Source organism: Argiope bruennichi, chromosome 6 (assembly GCF_947563725.1).
Source record: "Argiope bruennichi chromosome 6, qqArgBrue1.1, whole genome shotgun sequence".
In the NCBI taxonomy this organism is placed as follows: Eukaryota; Metazoa; Arthropoda; class Arachnida; order Araneae; family Araneidae; genus Argiope; species Argiope bruennichi.
Genome location: NC_079156.1, coordinates 13981990 through 14003391, shown reverse-complemented (window position 1 = coordinate 14003391; position 21402 = coordinate 13981990). Strand labels below are relative to the sequence as shown.

The window sequence follows — 21402 nt, the reverse complement described above, 5'->3', positions numbered from 1 at the left end:
CTCAGTAAGAGAAAACTATATCAAAAATTGAAAATGTTTCAGTGATATTTTGTTTTTATGAGGAGTTTAAAAAAATTATATCATTTTGTGAGGTTTAAATAATTTAAACTAGCATTGATAATCCAAAACATAAATTCTTGATATTATTTTAACCCCATGATTTAAAAATTAAAGAATATATGAATATAAAAATTAAAGAATATGTGAAACTGTTTTTAAAATCAATTAAATTATTATTTTATTGTGATAGATAACCAAAACTATATAAATAAGTATCTAAAAAACAGGGAAAGGTGATAAGAATTTGCTATCACTCTTATATAAAACAGAAACAATTGTGAAAAACAGTGTTACAGATATAAAAAAGAACATCCATTTAAATTCTATTAATACAAAATATTAAGTTTTTTTCTTATTCATAAAATGTGTTTATAGCTGAAATAATGTATCACTTGTTTCTCGTTAAACTATAGGTCCAGTAGTTTGGTCAGCACTGTATAAGACAAATTATTTCATTCAGGCAAAGTTTCATAACTCTGATTTCTTAGCAACAAGCGTGTGCTAGAAGTACTGCTGAAACTGTCGCCACTACTCTGAACACTAGCATTACTTGCAGGTGTTCCAGGTAAAGAACTCGGATTTTCTAAATTCACGACCAAAGATCGAGAATTAGGTGATGCCAATGAATCCGTGGTACTTTCTGGTTTATTCAAGGCATCAGAATTTTTCTTCCTTTTGTCCTGTACAGAATTAGAAGTACTTTCTGATTCATCAGCAGTCATTGCATATTTTTCTCGATTGGCTTTATACTTTCCTGGAATAGGATAATCCCCTTTTAGTTTTTCAGTAGAATCATTTATAGTGACAGATTCTAAAGGCTGAGGCGTGTCCAAACTAGTATCCGTGCCTTGATCAACGAGAATTGTAGTGCTTGGGTCTTCAGGAGTAAAGTAATCAGAATCTTCTCCACCTGGTGAAGTATCTATAAAACAAATTTTAAAATATGAAAAGCAGGTATTAATATAATTTTATTCAATAAAGTACATATCAGTAGGACTTGACTGTTATGACTGAAAAAGTTTATCATTTAAATAAATAAATAAAAAAAATTAACTTTTTTTTTGGTAACATTTGTTGACTTATTTTTATTTATATTTCGATGCTCTTAAACAATTAAAGAAAAAACAAAATTAGTAATCATAACCTATAAATGCCACTAAGTTGACTAACCTTCATTACTTTGTTAAACTTAAAAGTCAAAAACTGTTAAGAAATGATTTTTACAATTCAGAATAGTATTCATAATTCAATATTGCTATAAGTAAGTATTGCTAAAATCCTAAGGAAAAAGTAATAGTTGTTTACAGAGCTATTTTATTTATAAAACTTATCTATTATTAATAGAGAGACAGATGTCAGATATAGGGTAGGTGAGAGAAAAATCTTACTCATTTAGTATATTGTACAGATGTTACCTGAAATTTAGTATACTATAAAGATATTATAAGCAAAAGAGAACATTCTGCTGATTTGTCATTTGTTACTATTAAGGAAAAGACAATACAACTGTCATCAGTCCATATGCTAAATATATTTTAAGTTGAATAGACAGTTTTTCAGGAACAAAGTGTATTTCCTATTATATAAGTAATAATAATAATTATCATTTTCATAAAGAGCAAAATAAATCTAATAAATAAATACTCACCTTTACTAGATCTTTCACACAAATGCAATGAATGAGGAGTAGATAAGGATATAGGACTGCTTCTACTGCAAGGTCTGCTAGGCTTGGGTGAAGCTACAGCCCCACAGTTTTCTTCAGCATTAATGTTGCTTTCAAGGAGTGATCTTGTTTCGGCTAATTCAGCATCTTTCTCCTATAAGAATAACAAATTTCATTTCAAAATGCAGCCTTTTTTTAATGAGTAATATGACCAAAAATATCTTTTTTATATTTATTTAACAAAATTTATTTGAGGACTCCCATTCTATTTAAACCAAAGAATTTAATTTCTTTTCAAGAACACTCAAGGGACAACAAATTTTCATGATTACTATCTACCTAAATTACTTTATTGCTTACAACTTCTAGATGATTAAATGAATTATACTAGGGATAATTTTATGTTCATCTTAGCCAATATCTACAATTCAAAGTGGTTTTCAAGATCATGCCCTTAATAATAGCCACTGCATTGCTACATTACTACTCAATATTTTAGTTGATCTACACATTTTAGGTGAAAAACAAACTTTACTCACACTTTAGCTGAAAAAAAGTCATTTCCTATAAAAATATCTAACATTACATTCATCAGTACTTGGCAGAATGGAGAGAAAAATGCAAGAGATGGATACAAATAAATTTATTCATATTTTTAAAAAATACTGAAAACAGTGCATCATTAAAACAGATTAAAATGTAAATTTCAAATCAACATTTTAAGTAGCCCGATTTAAGTCTCTATTCTTAAAACTATCTGATTATATTATACACTGAAAATCTTAATTCATCTCTACCTTTTCAAATAGTTTGGAATAAGGAATAATTAAATCATAGTCTATCAATAATTAATAGAGTATGATTAATTATAGACTAATAATTATAATCTATAATTAATAATCCATCTAGAGATGGTTATGCATATTTTAGTGCATTATAATCCTTCTGTTAAATGTGAATTTCTTTTAACTAATGGGATACCAGCCCTCTCCAAAGCATTTTTAATAACATTTTCCAGCTTCATTAATTAGTGAAACATTGATTCAACTGCAGTTGCAAAAATATTCAATGAAGCGTCTGAAATATTTGTATAGTCATTTGCTTACATTTCACTATCAGCATTTAGCAATACGTAATGAGAACGATTTCTGAGCCACACATGTTAGTATTTTATATATGTATAAATTATTCTGGTGCTATAGAATTTTAATGTTGAATTAACTACATATCTCATTCCATTCCTTTTTTACTTTACTTTTTTTAAAGCCTTCATGATGCCCCTAATGATATGTTATTATATAGAAATAATTTATTTTGATATGTAAGATTTGTCAGATTTCTAATGAATATCTCTTATAGATGAAAAAAAATTATGAAAATTACAACAAAAATAAATCTGAACGTTAATTTCTGAACAAGATCACTAAGCTTTGAAAATGAAACTTACCATTTTTCGTTTATTTCCAACTTCATTCACTTTGTTCAAAGAGCTGGCAAATAATCTCATTTTTTCAGGTGCAGATGAAGTTCGGAAACCTTTCCTGTGTTTCCTGGCCTCACCTCGAGAAAGAGATTCTGTTTTGAGATCCATTTGATCTGATGACATTAGAGAAGCAACAACCACTTCAGGAACAGAGGAGCCTTCTGCATTCCTTTGCAGTTTTTCTGGGAAAGCACTATCTTTGTCAGAATTACTACTACCACCCAATTTCAGAGAAGCACTACTTGAGTGATGCCTATAAAAAATTCAATTAATTAATATAAATGAAGAATTTAAAATTTTGCAGGTAACAGACTGTTATTATAGTGTAGAAAAGAATGAACTTTGAAAGAGAGAGGCTTTAAAAACTTGGAAGTTGTTTTTGTGGGAAAAGAAAACAAGAGTCTTTATGACCTATGACACAATTACAGTAAACAGTAACTGAAGTGCTTTATATATAGCAAGAAACTTGAAAACTTGATTTGCTTGCTATGATTTTGGTCAAAAAAGCTTTAGAAGAATTGTTTTCTTGCTTCTTGATCTGAAGTTAACCTGGAGTCTATCACTGTTTTACAAACAAGAATAATGTACTTAATATTGCTCACACTGTTACAATCATTATATGTGGAAAAAGTGAAATTATAATCACACATACAGGTTCCCACTTTTATTGAGGGGGAGAGGAATTCCAAGAACTTTCTACAGGCAATTTTTAGAAAAAAATCCAAGTAACATAAAATTATATCAATAATTTAAAATAGAAAACATATGTGTCTAAGTGTTAAATGCAGAAAATCTTCCTAAATAGCCAATGGTAGAAACCTAAAACCTGCACATGATATTTTGTGATACATTTTTAAATTAATCGTATTAATAATTGTTAGTGTATTATAATAACTGCTCTTTAGATATTTAATACAATAGTAAAAATTAAGATAATCTTCATAACTCAGGAAAAATTTATCACATAAAATTTATTTTTACATCAGTTAAACAGCAGTAAATTATCTTTTTAATGATGCTAATTTTATTGCAGAACAATTTTCAAAAATTTTATTAAAAAAAATTCTTAGTTAAATTAATTTTACATAACTTATCACAATTAAATTCAAACCAGTTTACTGTTTCATCAAGTCTTCTATTCATTAATACTTGATATTTTTTAAGTTTTGATAAAACCATAATATTTTTTTGGACATTAACTTTAAAGAAGAATCTTGAACTCCATTTTTTATTACATTTCAGAAGGAATTTGCTGATGCTAATTTAATTACTATGAACTTCTTTAATTACTTTTTAATTTTCATTAATTTTTAAATAATCCTAGTTAGTGTGTAAGATCATTCAAATTTAGTGAGTTGTGTTTCTAGAGAACAAAGAAAAAAAAATGTGGGTTTTTTTTTATTTGTATATAGATTATATCGTAACTAATCAGTGATTTTTATTAAACTTCTAAAATTACTTATTTCATATATACCCAAAAGAAAAAGAAAGGTCTCACTGCAATGCATTTAAAGCAATTGCAATAAAAGCAAGCTTAAGAAGAAAATGAAACAAAACAAAAAAACACATGGTGAATTGAATATAATTCAAGGAATTGGGGGACAAAAAAAAAATATGGATCGATATTGGAAATATATGGAATCTAAAGAGAAAATTTTGATATGCATCTATTCTTTAAATTTTAAAACCATGTGCCATATTTTACCAATGTAGCACTTTGTCCTTTGAAATTATCCAGTTCACTTATACTCAGATTAACAGACAGACAGATAAACATGGAAACAGATTTTGTTCATAACTTATTAGTATCTACAAATTTAGTATTAAGAAATTCCAGCTCAAAGCATTTTTCAATTATCGTGTTCACAGATATAATACCAAAAAATGTGTTATTTAAAGACTTAAATTATAAAAATATGGCAAAATCTTGAGTTTGAATTTTTTAGAGATTACAATTCTTTGTCTTTGAATAGTTTGTGTAAAAATTTTTTTTTTTTTTAAATTATCGACATTAATTTATTTTTTGTATCTTTTAGTAAGAGTAATGAATTACTCACAAGTAATTTTTGAATATCATGGACATTTTACTTTATTTTTATTTTTGGAATCCTTGAATCATTCAGTATATTTACTTACAGAAATCCATAATGAATCAAATGCACATTTTCCAGCAGATTTTTAAGAAGTATTAAACATTTGCACAAAAACTGAAATAAGAATACTTAAGTAATTCACTAATGAAAAGTCACAATATGTCTTTGAAATATAACTAACAAATGTTGTGCATTCACAAATAGATAAGCAAGGATGAGCTGAAGTCACTGTTCAAAACCTAATAAGAAAATATCAAAATATTTTTAAAAAGAAAGAATTTTTTCCTTATCTAAATAAGCAAGAGAAGGTGAAAGATGGTTAAGTACATGAAAAGGACATATTTTGACCATTCTATTAATATGTCCCTAAACTGAGTGAAAACATTTTTTGCTGACCTTCAGATTCATTAAATTTGTTAAACATTAAAAAATCCAACATTGCGGAAAAAAAAAAAAAAAAAAAAATACAGCCCATAATTGGTCAAATGTAGAATAGTGAAATTATTTTTTTTTCCATCAAAAGGAAACTATAAACGTTTGGATAAAAAAAATAAGCACTTTTAAGACCCTTATATAAGGATTAAAAATAAGCAGTTTTTAAGGACTCTTAATGATGCTACACAACTTGATAGAAGCCATGCATATATTAACAATAGCTGCATATAAAAATTTGATTTAATGTTATCTAATGTTATCCATTTAGAAACATAGAAAATCAAAATGTTAAGTAAAAAAAAAAGTTTTATGATAAAAATTTAACTCCCACACTTAAATTTAAAAAGTCTAAGTACTAATTTTTTTAATGCTATTCAAACAAAGAAATACATTTAAAAACACTTAAGTTCAGATTGCTTAGTAATAAGAAAATCATTTTTAAAAAATTGATAATAAGTTTTACATGAAAATAACTGTTCTATAAAAAAATTTATCCATGAAGCAAGAAATTCTTAATCTTACACTGAATGCCTACTGTTTATTTTAACACAACCATTGTGTAGTTGGATATAAACAAGTAGAGGAAAATAGAGAGTGAAAAGGAACATGTATTTTTCATTTAATAAATTTACTAAAAGTTAAAGAAACTCAAGCAAACTTCAAGGAAGAGGAAAACAAGATTTTAAGAAATCCAATTTCTTAAAGATGTCAGATTGGAATAATGACTTTGGAAGGAAGAAATGAATAAATTAAAACCAGAAAACTATACCTGTCCAGAAGACGATGTTTCTGCCGGAAGTCAGGACTATTTGTAAAAGGTGGAATGGCAGCAGGAGCTAGCAAAGAAACACATCAATTAATTAGAAGTTGATAAGTTTCTGACTAAATGAAATCTCTATTTTCATGCGTTTCTGTTTAGTTTCTGACTAAATGAAATCTCTATTTTCATGTGTTTCTGTTTAGTTTCTGACTAAATGAATAAATCAAAAATGGCCTTAATTAATCATCAGATTCAATTTTAATAAAAATATAGCATAAAATATCTATACAAATTGCATATATTAACAGGTACTCTGCAATTACGAAAAACCATAAAAATATTTGAATTAAAGTACCAATTTATATAAACAGTTTCCAAATACTTCTTAAGATTTTATTTTTATGGAGTTTTATTTTTTAAAATCTGGAGACTAATTGTGATTACTCTTTACTTAAAACAGAGCAATACATGGTTTTATATCTTCTTAAATAATTAAGAGTTCCAAACAGTCCAGTAAAAGTGAAAAAAAAAAAAAATACAATGCACAATTGATTTAACAGTTTTGCTTTTTAAATATCTAACACATAATTGGAGTCATTACTGAAACGAGTATATAAATAAAACTATGAAACTTTAAAATAACATATTACAAAATAAATATTACCATGTTCTAATATCAATTTTTGTGTGCACATGATTTGGGTTTGAAATTGATAACCACGCTATGTATATCCACATAGCTTTGAAAATCTATCATAAAATTATGATTAAATGGTGTGGTGAAAGCTTATAAGCCAGTTAACAGCTACGCTACATGAGCAATTGCTTTTGTATTGTGGTCATGTTACTGGGCTGTGAACCACAAGGTCCCAGGTTCTATCTACACTCAAACAATCCGCCACAATGGTATATATCAAATTTAATTTTTCTAATAATCTGTATTCAACTAATTTTTTCCAATTTTGTATTTTGTATTAAAGAAATAAATAATTATTAAATATAATTGAACATACCTGGGCATAAAACATTTTTAGAAATAACAAATTTCGTCATGTATTTCACCATTTATTATTACAAAATGGTTTTTGCATTATTTTCAAATGCAAGATATTGCCTCTTTAATGATATCAATTTCACCTCACAATGTTTTTGTTATTTTTACAAACTTGTAAAATGTAATACAAAAATTGTAAAATCAATTTTTAATGTTATGATGAAACACAAACTTATTCACCAAAACATTCAATTGCATGCTTTTGCTAATGTTAAAATTAAGACAAGAAAAAGTGCATTCTTTGGACATTAATTCTGAAGAAGCATTTCCACTTTCACTTTTATTTTGTAATACATTTTACTTTTAACTTGCATGAATAGATTAGTTTTGATTTATACTGTCGAATTCATGTTTGTCAATCCTTTCAAATAGCAAAGCAACTTAAAAAAAGCAACAAAAAAACGTATGCATCCTACATTTATATACACTGTTAACAGCCTAAAAAGTCAATAATCTGGGCAGACAGGCAGGTCGCAAAAGACAGCTAGTTTTATTTATTATAAAGTTGCAAAGATATAAGAAACCTTTTAAGGGAAGGAAAAAAAAAAGATAAAATATTTTATATCAAATAATAAAGAGAACATACTGAATGAATGAACTAGAGGAGCAGAGGGTTGAGCAGGACCATTGAGAGCTTCAATCAGTGATACTGCTTCATAACCGGCAGGAATATCTTGAGAAGTCTGAAAGAAAACTTGTATGTAAAATGTAAAATAAAAGGATACAAGGAATATCTTTAAGAATTACTCTCTTTCGTGCACAAATTTAAATTTGTACTTCAAATTTCTGTACAACTTTTTTTTTTTTTTTTTTACTTGTTGGTAAAAAAATGAAATAAAATTCCAATATACGTAAGAGATTATTTTGTATTTTGTTAGTACATCTAAAAAGTTTTTTTTTTAATTTATACCTTTTCATACTTGCTCAAATCCACATTAATTTTTTTTTCTTTCAATTTTGTACACAAAGGTAAAGCAATAATTAAAAAATAAAATTAAATGTAAAATTGAAGAAAATTTCATTATAGTTAAGTGGGTTAGATAAATCTAAGTGTTGACTCGCAATGAAAAATACTAAATAAAAAATATTTATAAAAATGCTTCAAAATGAAATTAATTTAATTAGCACCACTTGTTTAAGGGACAGCTAACTCATTCCTTTCCTTCAACTTATCGCACTGATATTAGGCTTATGCAAGTCTGCAAATTAATTTTAATAAGACAGACATTTAATTACATAATTTGATATATAAATAGTATAAAACTTTTTTAAATAAATAAATAATATATGAATCTAAAAATTAATGAAGTTCACTGCTTTTATATTTAGTTAATTCCACCTGGGAGTCAGTTAAGTGGAAAAATGACAATGGCTATGCATCTAAACAATGGAAATTTGTTGTAAGAAATCCAAATGAGTGTAGAATGAATAAACAAATAAATGACTATTAATTTTCATTAATTATACACAATCATTGTGTCATGAATCATATATTTTAAAATTTGTAAATATTAAATTTTATTGCAATATGTTAATATACATATTGCATAGTTCCAATTCTTATATATTCCAAAATTTTTCTTCTGAAGTAAATCACAATTATAAAATTGATATTTAGCATCCCTCTCACCTCCTGATGGAATGAATATTTGATAAATCCCAACTCTCAAGATGGATTAATATTGAATTTCTTTAAGGGCAAGCTCAAAATGGAACAACAATTTATAATTAAAGAAACTACCAAAATTTAAAAAAATTTTTTACATGTTTTTTTTTGCACTGTAAAAATAAGAAATTCAATCATGAAGCATGATCTTAAATTATTCTTACTATACTTTTCTTTTAATCCATAGTGAAATTAAAATTTTTGACCAGAGGATACAGAAAAAGTAATTGTAATTTCAGCGTGAAAATTAAACACATGATAAAATTGCAGTTTATTTTTTAAAATATCACCACAGTTCAATATTGATGTGAGCAAAACAGAGTTATTCATTTATTAACAATTAAAAAACATGTTTATAAAAAAACCTGTTTATATAGATTAACACAACAATAAGAAAAATTTTATTTCTTGTTTGAAATAATAAGTAGCAACTGTTACTATGCAATAAATCAAATTACTGTAATTAATAAGCAGAATTCTGAAAATTGTCAAAACAAAGTTGTATCTTTTCAGAAATATTTCATTAATTTGACTATTAACTGCTATAGATGCAATATTTAACATATGTTATATTTAGTATTTTTTTAGTAAATATATCAATACTCAACAGTAATTGAATATAGAATGTAGTTATATGATTTCTCTACAATTAATTAACTGCAAATTAGTTAAAAACAATAAAAAAATAATTTAAAATTTTTGTAGTTATATTTTATGTACATTTGATATGGCACTCAAACATTTAATATTGAAACAAAAAGAAAATGAGATTTCATATTTTACCTGGTTTTCAGCATTATTGTGGCTAATCTGTGGCACAGGGTTTTCAGACTTCCGAACAGCTTTTATCTGAAGCAATGCACGAAATGGAGCACGGCATATTGGGCAGTTATTTGCTTGAAACCTTAAAGAATCTGAACAACTATTGCACAAACAGAGATGACGACAAGGCAAAATCAATGTATCCCTTGGATCACTCATACAAATAACACAGTCAAATCCCATATCTTCTATATCCTCGTCAGTTAAATTCTAACAAAGAAATACTGATATCAGCTTACATATTATCAATTAATAATAATTATGAAAATCTCAACATAATTTGTATATACATTTTACTACAAACTTCATGCTCTTATAGAAAACTGTATTTAAATGAAATACTAATAGAAGAATTTAAATCTTAAAAAATAAAAAAATATATTTTTTGGGCATGAAACAAGACAATTTTCATTAATAAAGAATTAATATAATATATCTTAGACAATATTATTAAGTGAGAAAAATTTAAAAAGAAAGAATTAAAAAAAGTAATTAAATTATTAACAATAAAATTTGGAAACAAAAAACTACATTATTATACACCAATATCTTTGAAAATCCATTCTAGGTTTTCTTATATGACATGCATACAAAGAAAATATTAAAACTGTAAAAAAAACTTTTAATTTCACATTTCTAATAAAGCACAAAATAAACAATTTTCACTAATAAAGTATCAACATAACATTTCTTAGACTATCTTATTAATGTAAAAATTAAGAAGGAAAAGAATAAAAAAATCAGTCATACGATGATTAACTATTAAATTTGAAAACAAAAATTACATTATTGCACTTTGGAAATTTATTCTATATTATCCTATATAAAATACATACAAAAAAAAATACTGCAATTGTCAAAAATCTAATTTTAAATTTCTAATAAATTGCTTTTTAGACACAAGAGGGTATATATATGTATGTGAGTGCATATGAAAAAGTGTAAAAAAAAAATATTTAAAAATTTAAAATCATATCAAGTTAAATGAATGAAAGCTGACTAATGGTTCTTGTCCCAAGTTCATTTATATGTATGTCTAAGTGGAATATATAAAAGACAATAAACTTACTGTCTGGTTAAGATTCTTATTTTCTATGCCATAAATTTCTTGTAAAAGATAACAAAGACCATCAACAAAAAGTTTTTGCTTTAATGGTTTTAATGTGTAAGTTTCATCTGCATTCTTTTCTACAACAGCTAGGACCATATGAGATTGCTTAGGTTCTGCAAATAAACACAAAAACAATAAAAAGAACGAAAATTATAATACTGAATAAATGAAAAGTTAAATGGAGTAATGACAAAATTTTTTAATGCAATTCCACATGCAATGACCAACTAAAAATATGACACTTTGAATTATTTAAGAATTCAATGCACTGAAGGATACATTTCTGATTATATATATATTTTTGCTGATAATAAAGATGTATGTATAATACAATACAATAATAAATATTGTAAAGAGCAATATTTTCACTTCATTATTTCATCATATTTTTGCATGATTTCCAAATACTTGCATGATATTCTTCAAGTGTTTAGAGCTAAAGAAGGATTCTGTTTAATATTAATGTAGTTTCCAGGATGAACAAAAATTTGAAGTTACAACACAGCTAAATAAATTTAGAAATGAACCAAACATAATAGTGCTATGATACCATGGAACTAATCAATTAGAAAAACTCATATGTTCAATGAACACGGCATATGTAAGGTTATTAAAATAAAGCAGCTTTATTATCTGACACAAACAAATACACATATAATCAAATAAGTGTATGAGTAATAATTTAAAATTAGATATGTTCTAAAAATAATTTTCTAATCATTCAAACCGCAGTTTTATTGTAACTTTATTTCCAAACTGTGCAAGCTATGCATTTTTCCATGGAATCAAAACACTGAGTTGACAAATTCCTTTCTAAAACTATATAACTTGAAAATATTTCATCATGGCCACTTTTTCCTGCTTCCTATTCAGTTTACTACACTACTCACACCATGGCTTGAACAATGATATCCTGAGAAAAACTCAAAATTGAATTATTTTCTTCAATTTATGAAGAAGAAAAAAAGTTAAAAAACTCAACAAGACTCAAAGATTGTTTCTTCAAATTATCTTCTTCAATTAATCCATATTAACTTAATTCTAAAATGTTCTCTTATTTCCTGATCCCATTCCACCTTTTTTTATTTAATTAATACTACACGAGCTTTGTAAAAATACTTAAATCAGTGGTTTTCTACACTGCAAGTGAAGGGATAAAAATCTGTCAAGCTAAACAAATTCCTTTAAAGATACCTTTATTCCCCTTACCTAAATCAACACGTGTAAAAAATATCCCTATCAGAATCTCATATCATATAATCACTGGGGGAAAATATTTCTGTCCCTTTTTCGCTCTTGTGTAATGCTGTAGATTAACATACTTTGTCACTTCTTGCTTATACACAAATTATGCCTCCTAGGGATGGAAAAAAAGCAGTTTAAAAATTAAAAGTGTCTTCTCTCTCTCTTCGGCCATGAAACTGCTCAAAAATATGTTTTTATATTATATATATATATAAATATGTATGTATGTATATCATGATGTGTTATTTAACTTTATTTAGATTAATGTCCTGATTTGAAGCTGCATGTAAATCAGTTTTGAAAATTTTAAACAATGATGAAATGACATTTACATCAGCACTTGTTGAACTTTTATAACGTAAAAGAAAGACATTCAACCCCAATTGCTTAACAAGCACTAGACCCACATGCACATTGCAAACATTTAAAACCTGCCCATCTGATAGATAAATCTGTCATCAGACCACAGCAATAATTTCTTTGTTATTCAATAGAAACTTCGAGAATAATTGCAAATCTTATATTTAATAGAATTTAAAATACTTATGATTATCAAAATATTATCATAATTTAACATATAGATTTCTACTCAACTATGGAAATACAAAGAGAAAAATACAAAAGCAAATATTTAAATTAGATTTTTCTCATTTCATACAGCAAACCAATGAATAATAATTTTCTGGTAGAAATAAATATCTTAATTATTGACAACACATATAGATTAAAATTATTCACAGTTTTATTATATTCTTACCATCTCCTTCTTCAGCAATACACTGGATAAGAACAGGTATTATTTCAGTTTCAAATTTGTAAGTTAGCTGTAAAGAAAGTACATAGAGATAAGATATCAATATGGAGTGAGAAATAATATCATAAATATAGTAAAAAATGTTTACAAAACATTAAAAATGAAAATAATTAATTTTAAAAATAAGGATTTACAAGATTTATAGTGCATTGGCAATCCTATTTAATTATTAAATATATACATATAAATATATTTTCATATTAATGGAATTATTTAGAATATGGAAATGTATTACTATTTAAGAAGATAAAAACAGATAACATCAGGATATCCCAAATTTGATTTGAAAGATAATAATACTAAAAAAATATATCATATTTGCTTTTGGATTTCTTGAAATAGTAAACTAAAAAATCAAATGAAAAATATTTGTGTTGAAATTTAATAAAACTAATCAATTAAGAAAACAAAATGATTTTGAATTCAATAAATAAAAATGAAAAACAAACCCCTTCATTCAATGGCATGATTCATTAAGGATTTATTCTGTTCAGTCTTAGTGCTGTTCAGAATGATTATAGACTTAACTGATTAAATATTGCATGGGCAAGAATGTTTAAAATCAAACATTTGGCTTATTCAGAGATATGAGGAAAATATGTATGTTAGTTATTTAATACTAGCAGAATACATATCAGATAGAAGTTAATATCTTACACACTATTTAAAAGCATTTTCATTCCTTTAAAGTAGTGTGAGTAAGAACAAAAGAGAAATTTTCTTCCTCTTTATGAAAAAATCCTTTTGGCAAAATGGTTATTTCAATTTAATTAGCAATCTAAGTTAATATCTATTATTATTTTAATAAATAAATTGCCTAAAATTTCTTTGAAAGTTGTGGAAATTTAACTTTTTAAAGAAATAATTAATGTAAAGGCTATCTAATAAAACTATCATTTTAATAAATAAAGATTGGCACAAATTACATGTAATAAATGATTTATTGGAATCATATCAAAATGAAGCAATTTTATTAGTTATTATAGAAAGTATAATCTTAAATAAGATATTAATCATAGTTGAGGAATTGTTAAAATTTTTTAACTTTCTTGATTTATTTTGAATTACATAAAATTTGTCTTCCTTTAATTTATTCATAGAAACAACAATCTTAATGCAGACCACATATGTACACACAAGCGAGAGAGAGAGAGAGAGAGAGAGAGAGAAAGAGAAGTTTAGAATTTATATAATAAATGAAGAGGGGCTTTATTTAAATCAATCCTGCCCTATGAATTTTTAATGTACAAAAATTTAAAATTTTTAAATCAATGATGGATTAAAACAAAACTATTTGATGCATCTTCAAAATTTTTGATGCTTAGAATTTATTTTAGTATTATTTTTAAAAGATTACACATGGGATCACAACTATTATTTCTTTTAACACATTCTGGCAACTACAAATGAAATAATTTATGAAGAACCCAAATTACTATTATTGTGAGATAATATTTCATTTGGAATCAAAATATCATAATATATATCCATACCATATCTTCAGGATATTTACTAGGATCAAATACATGAGATGATTGACTAAACTGTTGATTAATTCCTTTTTTATAGTGGTATGTTTCAGAATTTGTAGATGGATCTAGAGGAGCATATCTGAAAAGTACATTTAAATTTATCAATAAAAATCTTAAAAATTCAACATAATAACTATATATTAATAGATGCATATTATATATTAATCAAACAGGTAAATTTCAGCAAAATTCGTTTCAAGTAAAAGAAAATAATTTTGTAGTATAAACCATGCAATTATTTTGGGGGAAGAGGACTGACTGTCTTGCATAACAATGAAATTCAAACACATATTATAACCATACAAATAGCAAGATTTAACTATATTTATCCATTTATAATGTAATGATTTTTATGACTAAAAAATAGTATTATAAAAAATATGTAAAAATATGTAGTGAAGAGAAAAATACTTCTAAATAATATTTCAAACATAAAAAAAAAACATTAAAATTGAAATAGTTCAAAACAAATAAATAAATAAAATTATTTTTACATTTGCTTAAACAATAAAGCATCTTTTAATGACACTATTATTACTGCCATACATTTTTCATCTAATTTTTAAAAATTCTTCAAAATTAATTTTACATAATTTATAACAATTAAATTTAAAACAGCTTATTGTTTCATTAAATCTTCTATTCATAAATACTTATCACTTTTTAAGTTATGATAAAAACATAATACTTTGTTGGACATTAATTTTAATGAAGAATTCTGACCTCTATTTCTTTATTTATATCTGAAGTAATATAATTATACTAGTTTAATTACCATGCAACACTTCTTTAATTTTCATTAATTTTAAATAATCCTAGTTAGTGTTCATGATCATTAAAACAAAGAAAAAATGTGATGGCAAAAAATTGTTTTATTTAGTATACAGATAATATCTTAACTGAACAGTGAGTTTTCTTAAATTTCTAAAATTATTTATTTTACATATGCGCAAAAGAAAAATGAAGATCTTTAATCTCATATGCCTCACTACAATGTATTCAAAGCAATCACAATAAAAGCATGCTTAAAAAGAGAATAAAAAATTGAATTGAATATAACTAGGAATTGAGAGGCAAAAAAATGAGATTGCTGAAGAAATCGGAAAAATGTTTCTGTTATAAGGCAGTTAACTGAAAGAAAATAAAAAAAAGTCCTAATCAGTTATCCATCTTCAATCGATTCAAAAGCTATCAATCAACTATTAGATCAAAAGATAAAATCAACATGAAAGTAAGGAGCAGCAATAGAAAAGGTCTTATTACAATGCACATGCCAGCCAGAATTGAATATTTGTTGAAACATTTCATGCTACATGAAAGGAAATCTATACGCAAGCCAGTAAAGTTGTTTTCAAGAATTTTGTAGTATAAATCAAGCGATCAAAGAAAAAAAATTTTGATATAAAGCAAGTGCCTTTGAAAGTAAGATCCTTGAAATATGTTTTAAATTAGGAAGTGAAGTAAAAAATAATATATAAATAATAAAATATCTGGCAAATTTGTTTAAATATAATTTATCAAAATATACATTTTTCAAATGCATAATGTCTTGAAATGTCGATGAAACATATTCATTAAGAACTATTTTAAAATCTATTAAATCTGTTGCATGTTTAAAATAAATAGTAATAATTTATTTTAAATTTGTTCCTTCCTACATTCAATAAAATTCTAAAACTTACATTACACCATTTGGAGTTATTTCTTCAGTACAGAAGTAATAAATTGTTATGTTGCATCTTACATCAGAATCAAAACTAAATTCTATATTGTAAACAGTGTTAGATGGAGCATTTCCTTGTCTTTGATCATCTACAACATCTGGTACCCTACAAGTAAACAAATAAAAATGTGAAAAGTTCTACACATACTGTATTTTTTTGTATATAATATTTTTTAGTCTAATTTAAATCTTAATAATTTACTAAATCTTCTTATAAATTTAAATTATGTTACTTCATTCTAATATGTTCTCTTATTTTCTGATCTAAATCCCACTTTCTTTATTCCCTTTATTTATTTTTTATTCCCTTTTAAATCCCACTTTATTTATTGGGGCTGCGGTGGCCTGGTGGTAAGGTCTCGGCTCGTAAGCCATAGAGTTTCAGGTTCGAGACCCAATTCCACCAAAGAACCGCCGTGTAAGGGGCCTGTTGCACATTAAATCTGTCAGGACCAAATGTCTTCCGCTGGTGTGGTGCGGTGTGGAGAGGGGGGTGCCAGCTCAGATGTCGTCCTTGTCATCTGACTGCGGTTCAAAATTATGAGGTATGCCCCAAAATCGCCCTAGTGTTTCTTTACAATGAGACGTTAATATACTAAACTAAACTAAACCCACTTTTTTTATCAAATTATTTCTAACAAGTGCTCTAGAAAACTGATGACTGTTACAATTTTTCATGCTCTCCATTAATTTCATGATACATATGCTCTCATACAACATCTATGCATTTCTTTCAAAATTTATACATGTCAAAGAAATTACTAAAAGAATCTCTTAGTAAAATAAATCTCTTAGGGAAAAATTACATTAACTTTACTCTTGTGACATGATGTAAACAGACATGTCTTTTTATCATCGATCTTTTCTGTGTACAAATTATTCTTCCTGCATACAATAAATTGAATTTTATTCCGAAAATTTCTTCTTTTCGACTGCATATCTGCAAAATTATGTTTAAAATATTACATATATATATATATATATATGTGCCTAAAAATAATTTTGTCTATGTTAACTCAGATTGAATGTCAATTAAAAAATATTCTAATTCATTTTTTTCATCAATAGATTTTGATTAAAATTTCAGACATAGTGAAATTTTCGTGACCATAAGTGACCATCAAATTTCCTTTCTTTAACTTGGTCAATTCCAAGTTATATAATATTGAAATCAGAATGGAGACATTGATAGATAAATAATCTTCAAAGATTTGTCCCAAAATTTAATATGGATCTATAATTTTTTTATGGTGAATGGGTGTTAATGAGAACTCTACATTTTTTACCTTTTAATTAATTTGTGTTTTAAATATATAATTCTAAATACATATTGTTAAATGTAACACATGCAACAGTGAAAAAGCAAGTTGTTATTAAATTCATGAACTAAATTTATTTTTGTAATTGATTATATTATAATTATATTATTTGTAATTGTTATATTATAAAGATCTGCAATCTTTTAAAGTATGGTGAACATTGAGTATGGTGAAAGATTCAAATTGTGTCATTAATAAATTTATTTTTATTGTGTATTTTTGTTGATTAAAATTTTGTAATTACCATTCAGATAAACTTTATTATACAGAGCTTTAAAAAAATCTTAGCCACATGAATCTGGAAGTGAAACATATTGTTTGTTATAATTATTAGCATATAAACATAAAATAAAGAATTTGTAATTCTAAAGTGAAATCAGTAGGTTAATATTTACATTATTAAATTTAACAAGTAATTATTAATCTCAATAAATCTATAAATTCTCCATTTTAAATAAAAGAAGACTTCAATTGCATCATATGAAACTGCTTGAGAACTATGCCATAGTAAAATTTATATTTAAAATAGAATTGCTTCAGAAGAATTTACAGATTAAAGTAATTATAATGTAAACTTACTTAACAAATCTCAATGTCTCTTTTCTCACATTTATCAAACTACGCAATGTACGTGTTGGTTCATTAGGTTGAGGTGCAGCATAAGGGAACTAAAAAAATGTTGAAATGAGATGAAATTATTAAAAGATAGTAGTAGTAAGTAGTAATTAAAAGACAGTAGTAATTAACAGTAGCTTCCTAAGACAATTTAATTAAATTAATAACTTCTTAAAATCAAATTTATAAATTAAAAAGGTGCTATGGAAATAATTGATATAACTTACTGGTGCAGGTTTTCCACCAAGAAAATTTAAGTCCATGTTTTCACCAAACAAATACATTTCAGGTTCTGTAGTTTGAAATTTCTCTCCTCCCATGATAAAATGACTTGCAAAATATTTACCTAAAAGATAATATTATATTGAAAATTTTGAATTTATATGTAAAACTATATACACTGTCATGACTGTTATCCCCATCATAAATGCTATTCTGATAGTGGTAATAAGTTAATAATTTCTGCTTATCAACTGATCTAATGGTGGTAATAATTGGACACTTAAAGATAATAATAACTACTTGAGAATTCATAAGGTAAATGCAATGATTTTATGAACTTGTCTGAAGTAATGCAAGGGGACTTCATGAAAGGCAAGTAGGAACAAAACATGCTTTAGAAAATGAGAGAGAAACTATTTCTAGCAAATAATCATTCATATTTTATTGGTAGGAAGCACAGGTAAGTCATTCAGACATAAAGGAATAAAAGAGATATTTTCAATACAAAATTATCTCACAGAAGGAAATTAATCATTCATATAAAAATCTTGTAAGAGTTTAATATGAAAAGAAATTGATATAATTTCTCACTTAAATTATATATATATATATATATATATATATATATATATATATATATATATATATATATATATATATATATATTGCAAAAAATACAAAACAGAAGACAAAAAAAAAAATGCTAAAAATGGGGAGGAAAATTTCAAATTTCAAAAATAAAAAACAAAATAGCATCCTAAGTTAAAAACAAGTTATTATCATTATTTGCAGAAGAAACTCAATAGATATTAAGACGATGCAGAAGGATATTTAAAGGTTATCTTGCAAAAAAAAAAAAAGAAAACATCTTCAGCTAAGTGTTTAATGGTGATAATAAAGAGAATATCATTTCACACATATTCTTGTTGCATACTGTAAGTAAAAGTTACTTTAATTAAAACAAAAACAAAAAAAATCTTCTTTTAGTAATAAGTATGTTTTATTTAATTTTAAGAATCAAACTTTCAAGCATGGCTTTTTGTTTTGTATAAAACAAAAAAGTGACTATTCTATTTTAGGTGAAAGAAACCTATAGTAAATAAATACTTATGACAATGGTGAAAACAGAAAAAAAGAGAATCAAATCCATTTCAATCATAAATAGAACTTAGCATAAGCAAAAAATTTAATATTTTATCACTCAGCCAATATATATATATATATATATATATATATCCTTTTCTTTAGATGAAGATAAAACCCCATTATTCCATCTTTGATAAAAACATGTATGCATATTTATGTATTTATATAATATAACTCAAATAGCAAAAAGAAAGTTTCACTGAAGAATCACTATTAGTGAAAATTTTGCACACTGATAGAACAAATTTCATGTTTTGTATATAATTTTTTGAAAACAAAATATATGAAAAAATCCAGCTAATATGCTAATATATAAGTTACAACTAGTAATCCCTATTCAGCTTTTAATAACAAAGCTAACTATTCATATTTTAAAATGGAAAAACTCTTTTTTTTGCAAAAAACAAAAACAGATTAATATTAACTTTAAGCAAAAACAATTAAAGAAAAATTGTGATTTCCTTTTAAAAATTCCACATGTAAATATTAGAAACGAATAAATAATAAGGTGTAATTCCTGTAACAATTTATACAAAAAATTATAAACAAAGATGAATATATTCAAGGCCTGAATTGTGCATTGACGATTGTGAAAGAGACTAGGTAGGATTATTCACTGCATTACCTAAACAAAATCGTTTCCTCAATAACTGAAAAAAGATCTTTTATTCATCAAAACACAGCCTTTTCAAAAACTGACATAGAAATATAATGTTATTGTAAATGAGAATGTGGAAATGTTTTTTATTCCTGATTCAAAGAAGAAATTGAGATTCAACATCAAGTAATTTGAAATTCTATTACCTATCTAAAGGTCATAAAATGAATGCTTGTTCTTCGAAATTAATCTAAGTATTTTAAGCATATAAATTTTGATGAATAAGAGTATTATACTTATCTCATACAATACAGTTTTCATGATTGGTAATAAGATTCATAAAACTTTATCATTAAATATAGAAATATTTGAAACATGCAATAAGAAATATAAAAAGAAAAAAATTAAATGCAGAAATGTAGATTTTCAGATGATAATAATAATTACAAAATATCACAAATATTTTTGATAAATCAAAATAAATATTTTATAATTTTTATTAATATGCCCTTTTCCTTCCACCCTTTGATGGAATAATACCAAATGCTTTGGTTACATAAACTACTTTAACTGACAACATAAAATGTTTCAATCGTACTTACCATTTCTGGGTGGATATCGATAGGCATTATTCGTATTAGAATCTGGTTCTTCAATTCTAGCATTTTGACGACTGAAAATTAAACCCATTTTTATATTTTACAAATGATCGACTATGGTTTAGTAAAATTTACTGATACATTTTCCTTTCCTAACAGTCTTAAATCTAATTTCGAAAAATGATTTTATAGACAGCAACAAGTTATCAATTCATCATTGATTGAGGACCTATTTACAGTTGGTATGATGAGTAGAGAAATAAACGATGTTATATTGTGCTGACAATGGTGATTAAAACCTGTATTTTACCAGTCTTTGCAGGAAAAAAAATCGCAGCTCAGTTTACCAAATAAACAAAACAAAAATTATTCAAAATCCCCAAGCAACGTCATAGGGTAAACAAACAGAATTTTCAGCCATCACTGTAAATCGGCTTTA

At 25.6% G+C, this 21402-nt stretch overlaps 1 protein-coding gene across 1 annotated transcript; it reads right to left on the bottom strand.

The window, feature by feature from the left end:
- Positions 1–148: 148 nt before the first annotated feature.
- LOC129972925 (E3 ubiquitin-protein ligase MGRN1-like) lies at positions 149–21381 on the bottom strand. Its single transcript, XM_056087246.1, has 13 exons — positions 20967–21381; positions 18626–18744; positions 18363–18451; positions 16424–16570; positions 14703–14820; positions 13153–13219; positions 11109–11263; positions 10001–10249; positions 8138–8234; positions 6507–6573; positions 3174–3462; positions 1709–1880; positions 149–982 (listed from the first exon to the last, which is right to left on the bottom strand). The coding sequence occupies exons 1-13, from the start codon at positions 21052–21054 to the stop codon at positions 513–515; spliced, it is 2127 nt and encodes a 708-aa protein (XP_055943221.1). The 5' UTR covers positions 21055–21381; the 3' UTR covers positions 149–512.
- Between the last annotated feature and the right edge of the window lie 21 nt (positions 21382–21402).

Excerpts from the sequence above, each read along its gene's own strand:
- LOC129972925 (XM_056087246.1), bottom strand. The coding sequence starts at position 21,054 with ATGGGTTTAATTTTCAGTCGTCAAAATGCTAGAATTGAAGAACCAGAT. Across the intron at positions 16,571-18,362 it reads GAGACATTGAGATTTGTTAA|GGTACCAGATGTTGTAGATG; the intron begins GTAAGTTTACAT and ends GTTTACTTGTAG. Across the intron at positions 13,220-14,702 it reads GTAAATATCCTGAAGATATG|CTAACTTACAAATTTGAAAC; the intron begins GTATGGATATAT and ends CTTTCTTTACAG.